This window comes from Ochotona princeps, chromosome X, assembly GCF_030435755.1.
Source record: "Ochotona princeps isolate mOchPri1 chromosome X, mOchPri1.hap1, whole genome shotgun sequence".
Classification (NCBI taxonomy): Eukaryota; Metazoa; Chordata; class Mammalia; order Lagomorpha; family Ochotonidae; genus Ochotona; species Ochotona princeps.
Genome location: NC_080865.1, coordinates 48,679,663 through 48,701,873, shown reverse-complemented (window position 1 = coordinate 48,701,873; position 22,211 = coordinate 48,679,663). Strand labels below are relative to the sequence as shown.

Here is a 22,211-nt window from a genome sequence, read left to right as displayed (position 1 = left end):
AACTGGGAAGGCCAGTGTAGATCTGTTCTGAATTGTAGTACTTAGATTATATTTAGAAATTTAAATACATTAGATGAAAGGATTTAAATACAAAGAAATTGAAATACATTAGATGAAACATATAATCACACATTATTTTTACGCCCTAATGTTTGCTATAAAATCAGTAGCAGTTAGAACGTGAAAGGTCTTCAAAAAGTTTGTGAAAAGTACGTTATTTAAAAATTGAATTTTAAAAATGTCTGCAGCAGAAATAAAGTTCTCTTTAGTTAGGTTTTTCCGCGAATTTTTAAAAATAGCCCCATAGATTTAGAAAAGAGAACATTGGCAGAGAACATACAAAGTTTTGATTTGATCAGATGGCTCCTTAAGCGCCCTAGGCACAGTAGTTCCCTATAACTTTTACCAAATGAGCCAAATGTTGGCAAAGTTAATTTGAATCAATTTTTTCTTTCTTTTGCTTTCTCTTGTAAGTAGGTAGCAATAATATGAAAAAAGAATACATAGCTAATTTATTTATTCACTGCCAACTTCCAAAGAGTCTTCATTCAAAATTTTCAAAGTATAACTGGATACTGTTGCATCAGTGCTCATTGCAGCATTGTTGATAGTAAGAAAAGGTAGAAACAACGGGAGTGTCCATCAACAGATGAATGGATAAAAATTTGTGATGTACCTTAATAAAATATAATTTTGTCCACCCATAAAGAAGAAGGAAATTGTTACCTGCCACAATATGTATAAATATTGCAAATTTGTTAAACTAAAGAGGCCGACAAAAAGGCATGTATTTGATTCTAGTTATGTGGGATATCTGGACTAGGTAAATCAATAGAGATATGAAGTATATCAGAAATGATGGAATGAAGGAAGGGAAAAATGGGGACTTACTGCCTATTGGTTACTAAGTTCTCTGTTGAATTAGTGACAAATTTTGGAAAGGTAAGGGAAGTCGTTAGTTACACAACATTTTGAATGTTGAAATAAAGTGGTTAAAATGGCAAATTTTCCATGTGGAAGTATTTAGGTTGTTTGACTCTTGAAAGATTAGTTTCCTTTTTGGTAACTCTGTGTTGCTCTGACCTTTGTTACTAGGGTACAGGAAGAGTGTCGAACTGCGAAAGGTGACCTGGAGGTTAGTCTATATGCAGTTGAAAAGAAGAAAAAGCCATCTTACACTGCTCAAAGGGTATGTTTCATTTTAGAGTACTTTAGAATCCATCATTTGCAAGTATTTGCGGGTATCAGAATTTTGAGAGGCAGCAATTTTGCTTTAACTAATTATCTTAATGGGTATATTAATACAGGAAATATGCATGGTTATTATGAATAATGTTACACAAACCCATTATTATCTCCCCTCCCTCCAAAAACTCTAGGAAATATATCCCTGTAGGTATAGAATTCTTGTATTAAAATACTTTTTCCCATATATTTAACTTTAAAAGTATTGCTTGATCACTAACCATAGTACAAAGCAAATGCTCAAATAATATATAGTCCAGAGCCTTGCAGTTATGGCCCATGGGCTAAGTCCAGTCTCTATCCTGTTTCTGTTCATTAAGATTTATTAGAACGTGGCCACACTTACTCATTTTTATCTTGTCTTTTGCTGCTTTCATGTTATACAGAGAGTTGAGTAATTGCAGCGGAGATTGGATGAACTGTACAGCCAAAATTATTTATGCTTTGAGCATTTATACAACATTGCTGCCATTGCCACAGGCTCATTCCTGGCCTATCTCATCGTGTAGGATTAAATTCTGATCTGTACATATGGAAAGTGCTGGATTCATATTTCCAGTAGAAACCACTAAGCTGTGAATAGGATTTTTGTACTCTGTTAAACGCATAACATGAGCGAATTAATATTTTCATGTTTACCATACAAGCAGCAAAGGAATGTGTGGTCTTATTCCTACAACTAATCACAACTTCTGTAACATGTGGTAACTTAAGAGTCTAGAATGATTTTTAGTTTTGTTAGTGATCCATTGTTCCACAGTTTTTTTATTTTATTTTATTTTTAAGTGTTTATGTAAAGGCAGAGTGATAGCCAGAGTCAAGGAGGGAGACGAGGGAGAGATTTTCCATCTGCTAGCTCACTCTCCATTTGCTCACAATGTCTTAAGCCAGTCCAGGCTGAATGCATAAGCGTGAATCTCCATCCTAGTCTCCTGTGTTGGTGGTAGGGACCCAAGCACTTGGACCATCTGTTGACTTCACAGGCACATTTGTAGGTAGGTGGATTGGAAGTGGAGCAATTGGAACTTGAGCCAGTGCTGCAATGTGGGATGCTGTCACTGTGGGGAGTAGTTTAGATCACTGCCATAATGCTGGCCCTATACACCCCCTGATTTGTAAATGTTTTTTTCAGTATTGATAATTGCAAAGTTAGGTCTCTTTAAAAAGATTATTATTTTTTTGAAAGAGTACCAGAGAGAGGGAGATAAAGAGATCTTCCATCTGGTGGTCCGTAACATTGGCCACATAGCCACAATGGCCGAGGCTGGGGTAAGCCAAAGCCCAGGGTTGGGAACTTTACTCAGATATCCCACGTGGGTGCAAGGATGCAAGCACTTGAGCCATCTTCTGATGCCTTTTTTTCTTTTAAAGAAAAATTTATTTTTACTGGAAAGGCAGATCGACAGAGAGGAGAGACAGAAAGATCTTCCATACCTAGATTCACTGCCCAAATGGCTGCAATGGCTGGAGCTGAGCCAATCTAAAGCCAGGAGTCAGTCTTTCATTTTTCCCATGTGGGTACAGTACCCCCATGTTTTTAGCTATCTTCTCTGCTTTTCCAGGCCATAAGCCGAGAGCTTATGGCGCAGCCAGGATATGAACTGGTGCCTATATGGGATGCTGGCACTTGCAGGAGGAGTATTAGCCAATTTAGGCATTGTGCCAGCCCCTGCTGCTGCTTTCCCGTGCACATTATCAGGGAACTGCATTTGCAGTGAAGCAGCCAAGCTGGAATTGACACCCATATGAGATGCCAGCATTGCAGGCTGCGACTTATCCTGCTAACGCCACAATACTAGCTCTAAGGTTAGGTTCTTATCATAAGAGTATGTTCAGATTTTTTTAGTTGTTGCTTGCTTGCTTAATTCAATTTGGTTTTTTTGGGCATATTTGATATTCTCTGGTAAGGTTAATTTTTGATGATTTATTTCTTTGAAAGCAGAATAATAGAGAAGGAGGAAAAAGAGATCTTTTATCTGTTGTTTGAATGCACAAATTACTCTGATAGGCAGGATTGAGGCAGGATTGGACCAGACCAAAGCCAGGAACCAGAAACTCATCCAGGTCTCCAGGTATGGACAGGGACACAAACACTTGGGGCTGTTTTCTGCTGCCTAGCCAGATGTATTAGCAGGGAGTCAGAAGCAGGCTAGCTAGGACTGAAATGAGTTTCCCAGTATGGGATCCTGTGTCACTGGTGGTAGCTGAGCAACAAGACTGACTGACTTAAAGAGATTAACGATTTTTATTCCTTTTCTTCCTACTTAGTCATTTTGTAAGAAATCAGACATGTCCACAACTGATAGGATGCTTAATTCTATAGATTTTTATTCTGAAAACAAGACTTTTACATATAAGAATTTTACTGCTTTTGAAAAGATCAGCTTATTTGAAAGTCAGAGTTACAGACAGAAGAGAGAGATCTTCTATCTACTGGGTCATTTCCCACGTGGCTGCAGTAATTTGAATGGGGCCAGAGGCTGGAACTCCTTTCTACTCCCCCACATGGGTGGTAGGGCCCTACCTCTTGGGCCATTTTCTACTGCTTTCTCAGGCACATCTATCAGGAGCTAGATTAGAAGTGGAGCAGTGGCGACTCAGTTGTACTCATATGGTATTCTGGTTTAATGTACTGAGCCACAATGCTGGCCATAGAAACCTGACCCCCTGATGCTAATTTATGAGACTTTTAAACTTGTTTACTTCTGATTACATGTTAAGTTTCACCTTTGCCATATGGTATGTTAAATAATAAAACTTAACATTTGTAAAAGTGAGAACAAAATAGCCTTTGCTTTAAATTTTAGTGTTTAAGTTTTGGGCCCATTGCAGTGGCCTAGTGGCTAAAGTCCTCGCCTTGAACACGCTGGGATCCCATATGGGCACCGGTTCTAATCCTGGCAGCTGCACTTCCCATCCAGCTCCCTGCTTGTGGCCTGGGAAAGCAGTTGAGGACGGCCCAATGCCTTGGGATCCTGCACCCACGTAGGAGACCCGGAGGAGGTTCCTGGTTCCCGGCTTTGGATTGGCGCAGCACCAGCCGTTGCACTCACTTGGGGAGTGAATCAATGGACAGAAGATCTTCCCCTCTGTCTCCCCTCCTCTCTGTATATCTGACTTTGAAATAAAAAACAAATAATAAATCTTTAAAAAATAAAATAAAATAAATTTTGACCTGTTTGTCATACTACAATAACTAAATTATCCGTGGCGACTCTGTTTCTTTTCTCCTACTTTGATCAGAAATACTGGGGCTGATTCTTCGTGGGGTGTAAGGGAATAAGCCTGACTGTAGTTTCTATACATATTGGTGTGCCTTCATATATGCCAAAGTGAAATTGTGAAAACAAATTAGATTACTCTGAGTCTTTTCCCTGTTATTGGTGTAAATGAAGTGCATTGTATTATTTCACTTCTTTATTTTTTAAGCACTATCTCTTGATGCTTTTTTGTGTGGAGAATTGGACTAAATTAACTCTAAGAATCTTCCTCAGCTCTTCAGAATTTTACAAATGCTGTCTGCAATGAATAAAAGTATACATATTTAAATACAGCTTTCTGTTTAACACTAGAAATGTTATGTTTTTTAAAGACCTAAGGTAGTATGAATTAAGAATTAGGTATACATAAACACTATGTAGATGTCTTACTTCATCTTTTATGGTTACTATGGTAGTTAAACTGCAGGAATATTGTGTAGTTCTAACTTTCAATGCTCTCTCTAACTTGGAAACAAAATAGGAACATGATTAGTATTAATGGAAAATAGGTTGAACTTCCCTGCTTTCTTTCTGAGAACCTAACCTTATCTCTGAACTGTGCTCTGTGTAATTGATTTTCTTTGGGTAGTTTCATTTTTGCGTGTACACTGAGCTTTTCTCTTTTCAAAGATCTGTTTTTGGGCCCGGTGGCGTGGCCTAGCAGTTTAAAGTCCTCGCCTTGAACGTGCCGGGATCCCATGTGGGCGCCGGTTCTAATCCTGGCAGCTCCACTTCCCATCCAGCTCCCTGCTTCTGGCCTGGGAAAGCAGTCGAGGATGGCCCAAAGCCTTGGGACCCTGCACCTGTGTGGTAGACCTGGAGGAAATGCCTGGCTCCTGGCTTCAAATTGGCTGAGCATCGGCCATTGCAGTCACTTAGGGAGTGTTATCAGATGGAAGATCTTCCCCTCTGTCTCTTCTCCTCTCTGTATATCTGACTTTGTAATAAAAAATAAATAAATCTTAAAAAAAAACCCAAAAATCTGTTTTTCTTTCTCTTTTTGCAGAATGATTATCAGCCTAGCTGCGGACGGTCTTTGCGAAGAACCCAGCGCAAGCGTCAGCATACTTATCACACTCGCTCCAACATGGAGCATAATTCACAAGCATCGTGTCAAAATTCAGGTGTACAGGAAGATTCCAATAGTTCCTCAGAGGTCAGATATTCACTGTTATGTATTCAGTTTAAAAATTTTTTTCCTGGTTTGTATCACACATTTGGTTTACTTTTAGGATTTACTGCTTTAATAGGAAAGTATTTTGATGATTATCTTATTAGAGTTTTATTCATTAGCACAGTGTCTATTAAACAATTTTGGGCACCTTGCTGAATTTCTGTAGACATCTTCCACAAATGGTGTGTAAACAAGATTTCTTGGTGAGACTGTCAAACATGGCAATAAAAGTTTGGCTTTGGATAGTGAGATAAGAGACTGAAAGGAAATTTCCCTAGACACAAGAAGTAGTAGAAAATAAACGGTGATGATAAGTTAAGCAGACCAAGAACTTGTTGGTTGTGCAACCAGCATAATATACACATTTTTTTGGTTGATGTCACCACTTATGGAGTTTGCCAAGTGTTAATTTTTCTCAGATGTACCTTTTTTATGGTAATGACTACAGTGTATAATAATTCTTGTTTTCTTATTCTCTTCTCCAGTTCTTTTATTTTCTTCCTTGTTCATCTACCATAGGTTTTTCTTATACTTAGTTATCTATTCTCCATCTTGCAAACCTTCATCTTAAAATGATGGTCATGTACAATATTTCTAAAACAGTGTTTTCAGCACTTAGATACTTACATTTGGACTTAAGAAGCCTATTCAGTCTTTGAAGTAGTAAAGAGATGCATCAAGCTGATAAGATAGTATTATGCCTGCAATTTGAAAAATTATATGCAGTAGTCATGTAAAGTATAAATACATGTAGAAAAATAATTGAGTACATTTCTTACTAGAATTTTTTTGGTGGGGCATAAAATTTATCTGCTGGCTCATAATAACCTTGTATCTCAGTCATTGATTCTTTGTTTTAGGAAGATGAAACTGTTGGTACAAGTGATGCTTCTGTAGAAGATCCTGTGAATGAATGGCAAAGTGAAAGTTCTTCCAGGTAGATTTAATGGTTTTGACTTGCTCTAAATTATTTTTAAAAAATTAATGTGAAACTATGCTTTTGTAGGATTTTTTTAGATTTAAAAAAATTATATATGGATCAATGTCTCACCTAGTGATAAAGATATCCCTTTACCCTGTGTAAACCCATCTTGGGGTGGATTTCTGACTCTGGGATTCCAGTTCCAGCTTCCTGTAAGCACAGAGCCTTAGCAGTGAGCTGATCAAGTTGTTAGAGTCCTGGCATCTAATAGGTATACCTGGATTGAGCTCATGGCTACAGACTGGCCCAGCTTTGGTTATTTGGGCATTTAGAGAATGAACCAGTGGAAGAGTGCTCGGTCCGTGTGTGTGTTTGCATTTTTCTGTGTCTCTCAGATTCTTAGAAAAATGATGTGGTAGAAATAACACTGGGTTATAAGCCTAGAGGCATGTTTCTTTATACTCGGTCTTTGAATGCATTTGTCTTAAAGATGTATTTAATTTTATTGGAAAGGCAGATTTACAGAGAGAAGGACAAAGAGAAAGATCTGTCTGCTGGATCACTCCCCAAGTGGCTGCAATGGCTGGAGTTGAGCTGATTCGAAGCCAGGAGCCAAGAACTCTGTCTTGGTCTCCCCACGTGTTTGGCAGAGACCCAAGCACATGGATCATCTTCTGCCATCTTCTGCTTCTTTCCCAGGCACTTTACCAGGGAACTGGATTAAAAGTGGAGTGGCCAGGGTTCCAGCTGGCTCTCATGGAACACTGAGGTCACAGGCAGTGTCTTAGCCACCTGTGTCACAATGCCATCCCCCTCCAATAGATCTTTAATGTTTCTGTAGGATTTTTAAGTTCCTTCATCTGTAAAGCTTTTTTTTTATAACCCAAGAGCCCATATCTAATCAGTTGAGAAAAACAAAACCTCATTTCACTATTTCTAGGTGTAAGGTACATCTTTCTTCTAAAGAAACTTTTGTTATACAGATTTAAAGCTCTGCTATAAACAGCTCAGCATTTTTATGTTATCCAGTAAGTGTTTTATTACAATTATTTAGAAAGTGGTCAAAATTCTATATTGTTAAATGTTTTTTCTTATGGATCATAATAAAATCAATCCATGTGATTTATAATGCTGGTATATAATTGTTATCTATAAATATTGAGGTAAAGCTAGTCCTTCTATATTTTGGCATTCATAATTTTCATCTATTTACAGTGATTCCTCAAGTGAGTATTCTGATTGGACAGCAGATGCTGGTATAAATTTGCAGCCTCCAAAAAGACAAACGAGACAGGCAACGCGGAAATTTTGCAGTAGTTCCGAGGAAGAGAATTTGAAGTCATCAGATGAAAGACAGAAGAAACCTAAACAGACTAGAAAGAAGGTTTGTAGCTGGACAGATGGTTTTGTTTTTGTTTTTGCATGCTTTAGAATTTTTTGCTACCTGATTTTTCCTCTAAAACATAAAATTCCATTTGACCAACTATGTTGTTCAATTGACTTCAAAACATGAGGAATTTGAGATGGCCACAAAGGTCAGGATTGAGTCAGGCAGAAGCTAGGAGCCAGGAGTTTCATCCAGGTCTCCCAACACTTGGGCAGATTTCTGCTGCTTTTCCCAGGCCATTATCAGGGAGCTTGATTGGAAGTGGGGGCACTAAGACATGAGCTGGCACCAATATGGGATGCTGGCGTCGCAGGCAGCAGCTTTATCCACTGTGTCACAATGCTGGCCCCAAGCATTATTTCTGAGAATTTGTACTCTCTCAATGTGAGGGCGTCTTTAAGGCCAGAGATTCAGTTGAATTCCACAGCATTATCTTGCCACCTATGATATGTCTTCACCCTGCATGTCTCTGAGGTGACAAGCCAATTCAAAAAAGATGGATTTTTTTTCTTTTTTAAGATTTTGCTGTGTTTTATTGGAAGGCAGATACTCAGAAAAAGGAGAAACAGAGAGGAAAATCTTTCATCCTCTAGCTTGCTCCTCAAATGACCACAACAGCCAGAGCTGAGCCGATCCAAAGCCAGGAGGTTCTTCTAGGTCTCCCATTCAGGTGCAGGGTCCCAGGGTTTCGGATCATTTTCCTCCTCTTTCCCAGGCCACAAGCAGGAAACTGAATGGAAAATGGAGTAGCTGGAACATGAACTTGTGCCATGTGGGTTCCTGGTGCTTAAAGGCAGAGGATTAGCAAATTGAGCCATCACACTAGGCCCAAGGACGAACTCCTAAAAAGTAGGCGAGATTGCAGAAGTAATGTCTATTCACATATTTGGTGAAATTTACAAAACATTTGTTAATTTTACAGTTGAACAGCTAGGATTATACTTTCAGAGCAAAACTGTAGTGATTAATCATTTGTAAAAATGTATTCTTTATTATCTTGCCCCATTGACGACCAGGAGCATCTGCCAGATAACTGATACATTTAAGAGAAACTGACTGTCTGAAAGAGAAGTGACCAATGGTAATCCATGCACAGTGGACTTCGGTGCTGTGCTAGAGACTTAGGGTGCATAGGAAATGGAAGACAAGCAGGAACTGCATGGAAGGCTTTAAGAGCAGACAGCTGGTGGTCTGCATGAAACCTAACGTGGAGGGAACTGGGGATCTCATTGATCAGAGGGTCTCGAGCACAGAACCCAAGGGGGAAGGCATCCAAGATGGGGTAAGGGCAGCACAAGTAAATGTCCATAGTGGAAATGAATACAGAGTTGGAGACATGCAGCCAAGAAAAATGTGCCTAGAAACTAATCCATTCCAATGGTCCATCTCAAAACCTGGACATTTTGATGTCTGGTGTTATATTGTTTTACTGAGTAGGGCTGTGCATTGCTTCTTTCTCTATGATTGAATGCAGCCTGTTTGAATTATGTGTAAGGGTGCATCTTATACTTTTTGTGTATAATCCTCCCCAAAGAATAACTTGTAAATCATTTAGTAAACATGGTTGGCTAGAGAAAAAAAAATACATGAGGAATTTTTCACTTTTCTTCTTATTAAGCGTCTTCACTGTTGTAATTTGTTGTTGAATTAAAAAGAATTGATAGTTGTTTGTTAAAATGTAACAAATTCTAAAAGCTGGATAGAACAATACTATGCTTACCATGCTGCCAGACGTAAATACCTATAGATTTTGGACTTGTATAATGGATAAGAAAATATTAAAAATGTTCTGTTATTTGTGGAAATTAAAAGATAGTCTAGCAGTTGTGTGGATATAATATTACTTGAAGCATAGTTATAAATATTGATTCACTGAATTATACCATTTTTGTGATCTGATATTCTTTATTCCTCAATTGAGCACTATTGTCATGAATCCCACATTTTCTGATATTAACCTGTTTTTAACAAAAAAAACAGTATATATGTATTGTATAGAATATCCATATATGGGGGCCCGGCGTGGTGGCCTAGCGGCTAAAGTCTTTGCCTTGAACATGCCGGGATCCTGTATGGGTGCCGGTTCTAATCCTAGCAGTTCCACTTCCCATCCAGCTCCCTGCCTGTGGCCTAGGAAAATAATCGAGGACGGCCCAAAGCCTTGGGACCCTACATCTGCGTAGGAGACCTGGAAGAGGCTCCTGGCTCCTGGCTTTGAATTGGCTCAGCTCCTGCTGTTGCGGTCACTTGGGCAGTGAATCATCCGACAAAACATCTTCCTCTCTGTCTCTCCTTCTCTCTATATATCGGACTTTACAATGAAAAATAAGTACATCTTTTTTTAAAAAAGAATATCCATATTTGAAATGAATGTGGCAATATCTTGCAATTAAAAAATAAAAAAATGTATTTTTCTTGGAAAATCCAATTTACAGAGAGAAAGAGAGGCAGAGAATGAGAGAGAGAATGAGAAAGAGAGAGAGTTCATCCATCACTGATTCACTACCAAAATAATTTCAAGGGCCAGAGCTGAGCTGCTGCAAATCCAGGAGCTCCCTCTGGGTGGAGATATGGGTGCAGGGGCCCAAGGACTTTGTCCACTCACTGCTTTCCCAGGCTATAAGCAGAGAGCTGGATGCGAGGTGGAGCAGCTGGCACACGAACTAGCAACACTTTTGAAGGTGGAGGATTAGCCTGTTGAGCCATTGTGTCAGCCCTGAAAGAACAAAAAAAAAAATTATTGACTATTGCTTTTTAAGGTTTTTTTTTTTTCTTTTTTTTTTTCATTTGAGAGGTATAGTCACAGAGCAGCCGAACTGCTGCCTCATTTCCCAGATGCCCTCAAATAGCTGGAGCTGGGCCACGCTGAACCTGGGAGTAGAGAACTTCGGTCATGTCTCCCACAGGGTAACAGGAATCCAAGCACTTGAGTTGTCACCTGCTGCCACCCAGGACCTGAATTCTCATTAAAGTAGAATTGGCAGCCAGAGTATTCCTAGTACTCCAGCATAGGGTGTGGGATTCTTAATCACTTGGCTAAATTGCCCATTCCAAATGCCAGTATTTTATTGGGAAAATGTATTGTGTTACTAGAATTTGCATTTGTTTGGTATTCTAGGTACATGAAGATAAAAGCTTTAGGTTCACTGTATATATGTAGTATCATGTGATTGATTACCTTGCTAGGCAAAATTGAGCAACTTGAGTTTTTTATTGATCTGAAAGTTGCTAGAATGAATTGTTAAAAGAAACTGCTTTGAAATGTGTATATTTTAGCTTTTTTTCCTAATGAATTTTTATTGCCTGCAATTTTTTATACCAGTGTTTATATACGTAATGTATTTTGACCTGTTTTATGCTGTTGATGTATTTATATTTTAGAAAGGAGGACTAGTTTCTATGGCAGGTGAACCCAATGAAGAATGGTTTGCCCCTCAGTGGATCTTAGATACCATACCTCGGCGTTCTCCATTTGTTCCTCAGATGGGAGATGAGGTAAACTTTATCTGTGACAACCTGTTTTCTCTTGAAACTCCAAGAGCACCAATGTTAATCCTTTCAAGGGTGTTTGTGTTTTCTTGCTCTTATTTCTGCTATCTCTGTGTACACACACACAGTCCTAGCTGCCCTTCTCAGTTGTTTACATATTGTGGACAGTGACTGCACTTTGAATCTTTGTATCCTCTGTTGGTCTTGGTGTCGTATGTTCAACTGGGAAGAACATATATAGTGGAGCATGGTTACTGCTTTCATTGAGCCAGCTACTTCAGGGTCTCTACTTGAGTACAGTAGCCATATTTACGATTGGTCAGCCAAAGATTACTTAAAAATCTACTTAATGGAAAATGTTACTTTCCTATGAAAATTATGGTACCTATGGAATATTAGAACACTATTTGCCTAGTATAATCTACATATTGACTGGCCATTAACTTTAGATTGGTGCATAGTTAGAACTTTTTTTTTTATTTTAAGGAATGTGATACTGTCATCACAATGAAAGAAAGAAGCTTGTAAATGGTTTATAAAAATCTTTGTACCATTAACAATTTCGCCAAATTTTTCTGTAATTTTTTATTACAGTATTCACATCTATCAGATAGCCTTGTGAATAAACTTATTATGTGTTAATTATTCTTAAATAGCATTAAAATGTTTTAGGTACTGAACTTTTAAGAAATGCTTATTTGCATGGCTAAGTTGATAAATAGATCCTCATGAATGCTGTATCTAAAAACTTAGAAAGTCTTAAAAATTTTTTATCATATCCAGAATCACAATTTTTACTTTAAGCCTGTTTTTACAGAGCTATAATAGGAATACTGTTAAATTATTATTAGAAGGTGATATAGAACAAAATAAGAATCCATATATGCTGAGATCTGGTGAAATTTCTTCTCGTTGCACAGGATCACTTTTCTCAACTTATTCGTAGTGGATTCATTCTTTGTTTTATTCAAGTTAATATATCTTTATGTGTTCCCGAATTCATGGATTAGATGATGACAGTTCTTCAGGTAATGAAGAACATGTATAAGCTAATCAGACTGTGAAAATATGTCCACTACAGAATATGTGTAAAGAAATCCCAAATGAACTTTTTATCTGATCAATTTCTTAATGAAAGCTTGCTTCTCCGTGTAATCATTAGGTTTTATTATTCTGCCTGCAATACCCCTAATCATATATATAACCATATATAGCCATATACTTCCCTCTCAAAATGTTCATTCCTTCAAGATCTACATGCCAATTCATCTGGATGCTATCCTTGTTTTTCTCTTTGCCTGTCCCTCCCAAACTCTAATATTCTGCCTTGTGTTACAGTTAAATATCTATATGTGTGTCTATTTCCTTGAGGGAAAGGGTTTTATTTTTCTACCTTATAACAGTGTTTATTGCCTTGTATATAGATTTTCTGTCAATTTATGTTGAGTACAGGAATGAACGTATAATAAGAAATAATACTTCCTGGCATGTTTAGTATTGGCTTTGTGTTCACTATAATTATGAGTATTGACTAATATTTAAGTGTTTTTCACTTTCTACTTTATATTTTTAACTCTTAGAAATTCTTACTTAGACAATGCTGATAGGTAGAGTTTATAGCATATTTAAAAAATACCCAGTATAGTATTTTTGTGTTACTTTCCTCTGTGTACTCATACTACTCATAATTTATTGAGAAAAACAAACCAAAAAGATTATTTATTGATTTTTACTTGAATGAGAGAGCAATGTTCCATTCTCCAAATTCCTGACAGTGAAAACTTGATTTGTGTGTCCCAGATAGAGCCAGGGCCCCAATCATTTGCGCCATCATCTGCTACCACTCAAGATGTACACTTGACAGGAGAGAGGAGCAGAACTGCCCCTTGAACATACGCATTCCAACATGGATCCTGGTCATCCCAACTGGCGTCTGATAGCTAAACCAAGTGTCTGCCCCAGAAACATTGTGTAAAACCTATTTTCTTTCATTATTTGGTAACTTTATATTTAACATTTTATGGTAAAATGATATATTTACGACAATTAATGGACCAAAACCAACTTTAAAGTCAGAGTTATAGAGATCAGAGAGAGAGAGACTTTCCATCTATTGGATGTCTCCTCAGATGATTGTGAAAGCCAGAAATGGACCTGTCCGAAGCTGGGAGCCAGGAGTTTCTTCCAGGTCTCCCACGTGTGTGCAGGGTCCCAAGGCCTTGGTCCATCTATAAGCAGGGATCTGGAACACAAGTGGAGCAGCTGGGACATGAATTGGCACTGATACAGGATGCTGACACTGCAGGTGAAGAATTAGCATGCTACACCATCACACTAGCCCCAGAAACTTTTTTTTATGAAGGAAACAATGTGATGTAGTAAGTGCTTTTTTAAAAAGCCATATAATAACAAGGGACACTGTGGCTCAGCAAGTTAAGCTGCCTCTTGAGATGCTCACATATCAAAGTGCTGATGTCTCAGCTGCTCCACTTCTAAACCAGGTGCTTGCTAATGCATGATGGGAGGCAGCAGATGATGGCTCAAGTGTGTGAACACTTGCCATTCACTTGAGACACCCAGTGGGAGTTCTGAACTTTGGGTTCAGACAGTTATAGATATTTGTGGAGTGAATCATAGGATGGAAAATTTATCTCCCTTTCTCTCTTGCTGCCACTCTGCCTGTTACTTAGATAAAATTAAATTTACATTGTTTATTTTATGATTTATTTATTTTTGTTGCAAAGACCGATCTACAGAAAGAGAAAGAGAGACAGAAAGATCTTCTATTGCTGGTTCAGTCCCACATGGCCGACTTGGCCGGAGCTGAGCTGATCTGAAGCCAGGAGCGTCTTCTGGGTCTTCCTCTCAGTGCCACATCCCAAGGCTTTTGGCCATTTTGCACTGCTTTCCCAGGCTGGAAGCAGGGAGCAGGATGGGAAGTGAAGCAGCTGGGACACAAACTGGTGCCCAATGGTATGCTGGCACTTGCAGGCAGAGTATTAGCCAATTGAGCCATTGTGATGGCCTCTAAATTTATGTTTAAAAAAAAAAAAAAGCTTGCCTGAGTCTTTTTATAAAGTGTAACAGTGTTACTAACCACTTAAATTGGTTTTCCTTCTATACTGTGTCAGTTTTTTCGGATGTTATTACAGTGTTGATATTGAAAAAAATCAATGAGAATTTGAAATACAGTACTTTGAATAATGATCAGTTTTGTGTACAAGTGTGAGTTCAGAAGACTTATGAAGGTACTGGAGGGAAAAAGGAAAAGAGCTATCCATAACAATGTATATGTAATGTGGTACTTAGCACAGGCCTATTGAGTAGTGAATACTGAATGAATATCATTAGATGGAGAAGGCACATTTACTGTACCAAGGTTTTTAAAATTTTGTATAATTGTCTGTTTCCCACAAACCAAAGAAATCTGTGTAATGGACCTGGCCATGTATCGAGTTGTTAATTGTGATGCTGCTATTTAATGTTTTGTTTTTGTTTTTAGCTTATTTATTTTAGGCAAGGACATGAAGCTTATGTGCGGGCTGTAAGGAAATCAAAAATATACAGCGTTAACTTACAAAAACAGCCGTGGAATAAAATGGATCTCAGGGTAAGTTTGCTGAATTGGATTGAAGGAATTCTGAAAGTAAGTTTTTTACCATGGTTTTTTTTTTTTTGGTGTTGTTTAAAAACATATTCCATTGTTGATATTGTGTCCAAGAGGAAGTGAGGTACAATACACTTGTAACTAAGTAGTACATACCACATTTTGCATTTTCCATCTATTTCCTTGGTTATTTTACTTAATTTCATTCAAACTTCTTGTTCTCTAGTTGACCCCAGACCATGATTATAGGGAAATAGGATTCCCTAGTGTGGACTGCTTTCCCAGGCTACAAGCAGGGAGCTAGCTGGAAGGGAAGTGGAACAGCCGGGACACGAACCAGCACCCCTATGGGATCTCGGCATGTGCTAAGTGAATATTTTAGCCACTAGGCTACTCTGCTTGGCCATGAAGAAAGATTTTTAACCATTCTTAATTAATAATCTCCTGGGGAGTTTTTTCAAACTGTATGACTGAGGTATACCACAAACTGATAGTATCAGATTCTATAGGAGTAGCATTCTGGAACATGAGTTTTGAAGTTTCCACAGGAAATTCTGTCGCTTATCTTTGCTTTAGAGCCCTGTACTAGACTGTTGTCTGCTACTAAGGGCCAGGAATTATGTCTTATTACCTGTAATACTCTTTGTAGTATCCAGCATTTGGTAGGTATTCAGATCATTTGTAAATCTTTTGAAGTAATCGTGAAATGTCACACAAACTTTGGGTAGTAATTTGTATTGAAAATAATGATTTCTGGTTATTCTTATGAATAGGAACAAGAGTTTGTTAAGATTGTAGGAATCAAGTATGAGGTTGGACCACCTACACTATGCTGCCTGAAGCTTGCATTTCTGGACCCCATTTCAGGCAAAATGACTGGAGAATCTTTTTCTATTAAGTGAGTAACTATGTTGTGTGTTCGTGTGTATGTCATGCCCACTGTATATTCTGTGGAGTACAGGGCTCAATGGGAGAAGCATCACCAGCAGTACTATAGCATGCAGAGTTAAGGAGACCGAGTTTAATTATTTGTCTGTTTCATCACTTAATGACTGCATATATGACAGATCAATCTCTCCATGAGCAAATCACTTAAGCTGTCTGAATTTATGCATTTTTTGTAAAATGAAAATGCTATTATCTTCCTCAACATTCTTGTGAGGAATCAGTCATGTGCTTGATACAAGGTAGTTGCTTTTCTTTCTGTTTATAAATAATTGGCATAATAAGTCAGTTGTTCATTTGTTGACATTGAATTTAAAATAGAAAAAGAATACCAGCTCTAATACACTTCTTCAAGTGTCCTTAATATAAAATATTGTATTAAGCTGTAAAAATGTTTATTGACATCTTTGTATTGTTTCACGTAGTACAATAGTAGGCAGGGCACTCCCGGATATAGCAAAGGAAATAGGACTTAATATATAATTAAAGGCATTCAATAAGTTTACAGATTTATACTTGAGCTCTGTTTTAGATGTTTATATTTGGATCTTTAGTGAGCCCTGCACACTCTTATATCTGTATTCGCATGCTTTATTTTCTGTAGATATCATGACATGCCAGATGTCATTGATTTCCTTGTATTGCATCAGTTTTATAATGAAGCCAAAGAAAGGAATTGGCAGATTGGTAAGTAAAGAATTATCTTTTAATAGCTATTATGCTTGAAGTAGAGTTAGTAACTTTTTAACGCTGGCTTTTCAGGAGGAAATTGGCTTAAAATTAAGCAGAAAATGTATCAGCCAAGCCAGAGGGAAAAAAAAAAAAAAAACAGAAAACCTTTACTATCCTTTTGTGTTATGTCTGTGTGACTTCAAACGTGCATTTCATGTGGCATACGTAGTAGTCCATCCTTATCTGCAGGCTTGCTTTTCTGTGGTATCAGAAACCTATTGTTAGCCACAATCTGGAAATAGTGTAAAACATTTACAGAGATAAAACAATTTATACAGTTGAAATTCCATACCATTCTAAGTAACGTGATGAAACCTCATACTGTCCAGCTTCATCCTGCCCACCTTGCATGTGAATCGACTTTAGTCAAACGCTACATGCTCATTAGTTAGTGAGCCTGGTTATTTGCTTAGCTACCTCTAGTCTGCTGTCCTAATATTATAGTGTTTATGCTCAGGCAAACCTGATATAGTACTTAAAGCTACATTATGGTCCTTGTGTCTTTTACCTGGCTTCATCGAATCATATAGGCGTGAATCGCTGTAAGAATGGTGAGAATCCAAAATTCAAGATAGCTTCAGTGCTAACCTGGCATTCAGCAAATATATTAGATTTTGGAACATTTCAGACTTCTGGTTTTCAGATGATGATTGCTCAATCTATGAAGTCTGTGGAAATATTTCCAGGTTAAAAAGTATAGTCTGAAACTGGAAGCATTTCTGGTCTCAAGCATTGTGGATAAGGGATATTTAGTCTGCATGAAAAGATTTAAAAGTCAGAAAGCTGAAAGTATAAAACAGGGAGAAGATGAAATAACTACGTTAACTTACATATAGTATAATGAAGGAGATGCCTAATGATGGTACAAAGTAATGTATGAAAGCTAAATTATGCTTGAAAACTTAAGAATACATGTATATGATTTGTTTCTGAGGGATTTGTCTCCACTTGAAAGTAAAATGTGGAGACATTAAAATATGAAATGTACTTGTCTGAAAAATTAAAATTGAAAACTCATAAAAGTAACGCTTTAGAGTGCAATAGAGATGATAGTCTTGAGTACCCTATTAAGGATTTTTAAAAAACATTACAGGTGATAGATTCCGCAGTATAATAGATGATGCCTGGTGGTTTGGGACTGTGGAGAGTCAGCAGCCTTTTCAACCAGAGTATCCTGATAGCTCTTTCCAGTGTTACAGTGTTCAGTAAGTATGCTTATAGTCTTTTATGCCTGATATGCTACTATAGTATAATAGGGACTTTAAACAAACTCTACTAGGATAATAGCTTTTTACCTGACTTGTCTAGTTTCACAATACCTGTATCTTTAAGGAAGGTGTCATAGTAGATGTAAGGAAAGAATTTGATGATAAGCCTTTTAGTCCAATATGCTTGCTAAAACAATGAATAAAGACAATTTCTTTCTGTGTCATTGTCTGTGTTTTGCCTTAAGCAGTTCTATTTTAGACAGGAGTTTAAACTAATTTACTGGAGAATACTGAAATTGAATGTTTTCTGTGAGTGGGAAAGCAGGAACATAACAGTAATAATATCTAATCTTTTATTTAATGTTAAGAAATGTAGACAGAGGTTTCTGCTTTATCTTTGGATAAAGCATGGCATTTGTTATTTCCTTTCATTGAAATCTGAGAGTTGTTAAGATTCCTCACAAATGATGCTACTCAATGATAGAGGAAATGTTTATTCTCTGGAAATTGACTGATGCTATTATACTTAAGCTATTTGAATAAAATATATTGTTTTAAGGAAATATGTGATAACTCTTAATCTGAAAGTTTTATTTTCTGATATGTATATATTTTTAAAATGTTTTTAAAAAGATTTATTTATTTTATTGGAAAGGCAGATGTACAGAGAGGAGGAGAGACAGAGAGGAAGATCTTCCATCCAATGATTCACTCCCCAAGTGGCCGCAACGGCAGGTGCTGGGCCAATCTGAGGCCAGGAGCCAGGAACTTTTTTCTGGGTCTCGCACACGGTTGCAGGGTCCCAAAGCTTTGGGCCATCCTCGACTTCCTTCCCAGGCCACAAGCAGGGAGCTGAATGGGAAGTGGAGCTGCTGGGATTAGAACCGGCGCCCATATGGGATCCCAGGGCGCATTCAAGGCGAGGAGGACCTTAACCATTATTCTATCATGCCGGGCCCTAAAATATATTTTTTTCTTCAATTTAATATTGAATATATGTTGTTTAGAAATAAAAGAGCAAATAAAAAGTTAAGAGTAGTTTTAATGATAAATTTTGTACTGGTTTGCCATGTTTACTGTATTAAGTGTTTATTATTATTTTTATACAAAGTTTTATTTATAAAAAAATTACATTGCCCTTTTCCAAGTCCCTCCCCACCCAAGAAGTCATGCAAATTGTTAATGTCTGAAATAAGGATGTGTGAATTTGATTTGCATCTTTTTTATTTTTTGAATAGCTGGGACAATAATGAGAGAGAAAAGATGAGCCCCTGGGACATGGAGCCAATTCCGGAAGGAAGTAAATATGCTTTTTAAAATAAATCAAAATTCTTTTAAAGTAACATGGCAATAGCATGATATTGGAAACTGATGATTTCTTATTTTTCATCTTATACCTAGCTGCCTTTCCAGATGAAGTTGGTGCTGGTATTCCTGTCTCCCAGGAGGAACTGACTGCTTTGCTCTACAAACCCCAGGAAGGAGAGTGGGGAGCTCATTCCAGAGATGAGGAATGTGAACGGGTCATTCAGGGCATCAACCACCTTCTTTCCCTGGGTATGGTGAATGTGAAATATTAGAAGCTATGAAAGCCGGCAAAGTTTGGAGTTTTCCATAAGCAAATATGATTTCCCACAGTGCATGTCATTTTTTAACTCAAGAGGCAGAGTGATTCTAGTTTTAATACTGACATTTGTTTGTGCTTGGCCAAACTAATCCTAAGTGTTTTCAGCCCTTTGGGAGCAAATTGTGAATGCCAGCATATAAATATCTTTTCCTTTCTTGAGTCATTTTTGCTCTCTAGCTATTCCTTGAGCCTGTCTTTGAATGGGATTCCTTAGTCAAACAGTGGATGCGAATGCATTTTTCTCAAATATGTTCCCTAAAACACATCACTTGAGAAGTTTTGCATTCGTCTGGGAAAGACACAGAAATCTGAAACTAAATGTGACAACTCCTTTCATGTTTTCTGAATTTACCTAATTTAACCCAATGTATTGTTGATTTATAGATAAATATGTCTGAATGAAAAGAGAAACAGTATGATTTGAATGAATCATTGTGTTGCAAATGTCGGCTATTACATTCCCTTATTGGCTCTGAGTATAGTTTTGCCTGTTAGCATGAGTTGTTTATGTCCTTTATAGCCACCGTTTTGGACTGGTTGTTTTGTAGATTTTGCCAGCCCTTTTGCTGTTCCAGTGGATCTCAGTGCCTACCCCTTGTACTGTACTGTAGTTGCTTATCCAACGGACCTCAACACCATCAGACGAAGACTTGAAAACCGTTTTTACAGGTCTGTGTAGTTTGATCATAAAATTCGTGGCTGTATGGCTTACATTTTTTCATTTTGAAAATACGTTGTTTTTATAGTATACATTATTCATCCAAAAGACTCAGTCTATAATCTCTTCTAAAACTTCAGAACAAAGATTTCTCTCAATTTAATAGACTCTTACTCTGCCAGCAAAAAGGGTGATTAGGAAAGAATGAGTCAAGAAAATATAGACATGACCAATCATGTATTAAAAACATGAGTTAATTTTGGTTTATTAAAAAAAGATTAAATGATTTGTGGATTTATTATGAATAAGGTTTTGTGGAGATTTGAAGCCTATTTCAATCCTCTGTAAGGCAATTAGGCAGCAGTTAATTAGATTTAATTGAATTAGATCAGGGATTTGCAAAAAGCTCATAGAAAATGTATGCTCTGAACAAAGTGTGTATGAATTCAATAACTTTTTGCCCCCAAATTAACTTGTTTACTGAGTTCAATTTTTTCATCAGACCTTTTTTTTTAAAGATTTATTTTTTTTAATTACAATTCAGATATGCATAGAGGAGAAGAGACAGAGAGGAAGATCTTCCATCCAGTGATTCACTCCCCAAGTGAGCGCAACAACTGTTGCTGTGACAATCCAAAGCCGGGAACCAGGAACCTCTTCCAGGTCTCCCACGTGGGTGCAGGGTCGCAAGGCTTTGGGCCGTCCTCAACTGCTTTCCCGGGCCACAAGCAGGGAGCTGGATGGGAAGTGGAGCTGCTGGGATTAGAACCGGCGCCCCTATGGGATCCTGGCGCATTCAAGGCGAGGACTTTAGCCACTAGGCCACACCACTGGGCCCTCATCAGACCTTTTGATGTTGCTTGTTTACTAACACACATAAAATGATGTCCTGTTGATTTTGTAGGTGAACTGAAGCTCAGCAACTAAACCCACAGCACAGACCTAAAATGTGATGAAACTGAGGCTAATATAAAAATTAACATTTTTATTGGATTATCTTAAAAAAAAAGGCTCAGGAAATGGTTGATGCCCTCTTCTCATCCCTTTCCTTATCAGAGTTTATGCTACATAAGACGAAAGGAAAAAATGTTAGTCAGAAAATGGTTAATACTTTAGTGTACATAGACAGCAAAACCCAGTGTACTACGATTGAAAAAATGGAATTAAAAGAGAAGTTTATTTGGTGTGAGATGTTTTTGGAAAACCTCAAATAGGTGTTTCATAATAAGCATTTTTCATAAACTATTTGAAGAACCCTCAAATGTATAGAGAAGATATTCTCCCCCTCCTTGTTTGTCATTGGAGGGGAATGATTATGGAAGAGTTACAGAGAGCATCTCCTGATCCTTTGCACCCGAATCTGTTACACCTGTTCGTAAAGATACCATGATGCATCATTCTCTGATGCAAATTGGATGTATTATTGCATCGGATATTGTACATCATGAAAGAAGCTTGCCAGGGGCCAGTATTGTGGTGCAACAGGTTGAGCCACCACTCGCAACTCTGGCATACTGTGCTGAAGTGCTAATTCCAGTCCTGCCTGCTCTGATTCAAATTCAACTTCCGCTAAATACGCCTAGGAAAGCAGCAGATCATGATACAAGTGCTTGGAACCCTGCCATCCATGTGTGAGAGTCAGATGGATTCTGTGGTTCCTGCATGGTTCAGCCCTGTCTATAGCAGGCATTAGAACAGTGCAGCAGCAGATGGAAGATGTCTCTTTCGCTGTGTCACTCTACTTTTCAAATAAATACTTACATATTTCTTTTAAGTCAGTGTTACAGAGAGGGAGGGAGAGACAGATGAAGTAAGAGAAGAAGGGAGAGACAGACGAAGTCAGAGAGAGATCTTCTGTCTGTTTACCCCTCAGATGGTCACAGTGGCCAGGGTTGGGGCAGGGCAAAGCCAGGAGCCTCATCTCCCAATTGGATGGCAGGGCGCAAATACTCAGCTA

At 37.9% G+C, this 22,211-nt stretch overlaps 1 protein-coding gene across 3 annotated transcripts in view; it reads left to right on the top strand.

Annotated features, from left to right (window-relative positions):
• The window catches only part of BRWD3 (bromodomain and WD repeat domain containing 3), a 118,160-nt gene that overhangs the window by 79,313 nt on the left and 16,636 nt on the right, over window positions 1-22,211 (top strand). For 2 of the 3 annotated variants that reach the window (XM_058659222.1, XM_004592786.4), the window contains exons 20-31: window positions 1,096-1,189; window positions 5,512-5,661; window positions 6,540-6,616; window positions 7,817-7,985; window positions 11,370-11,483; window positions 14,980-15,087; window positions 15,858-15,982; window positions 16,634-16,716; window positions 17,855-17,966; window positions 19,208-19,269; window positions 19,371-19,526; window positions 20,145-20,265. In XM_058659222.1, coding sequence (XP_058515205.1) covers window positions 1,096-1,189; window positions 5,512-5,661; window positions 6,540-6,616; window positions 7,817-7,985; window positions 11,370-11,483; window positions 14,980-15,087; window positions 15,858-15,982; window positions 16,634-16,716; window positions 17,855-17,966; window positions 19,208-19,269; window positions 19,371-19,526; window positions 20,145-20,265 — 1,371 coding nt within the window. The remainder of the gene's footprint in view (window positions 1-1,095; window positions 1,190-5,511; window positions 5,662-6,539; window positions 6,617-7,816; window positions 7,986-11,369; window positions 11,484-14,979; window positions 15,088-15,857; window positions 15,983-16,633; window positions 16,717-17,854; window positions 17,967-19,207; window positions 19,270-19,370; window positions 19,527-20,144; window positions 20,266-22,211) is intronic. The other variant, XM_058659224.1, reaches the window with a different exon arrangement.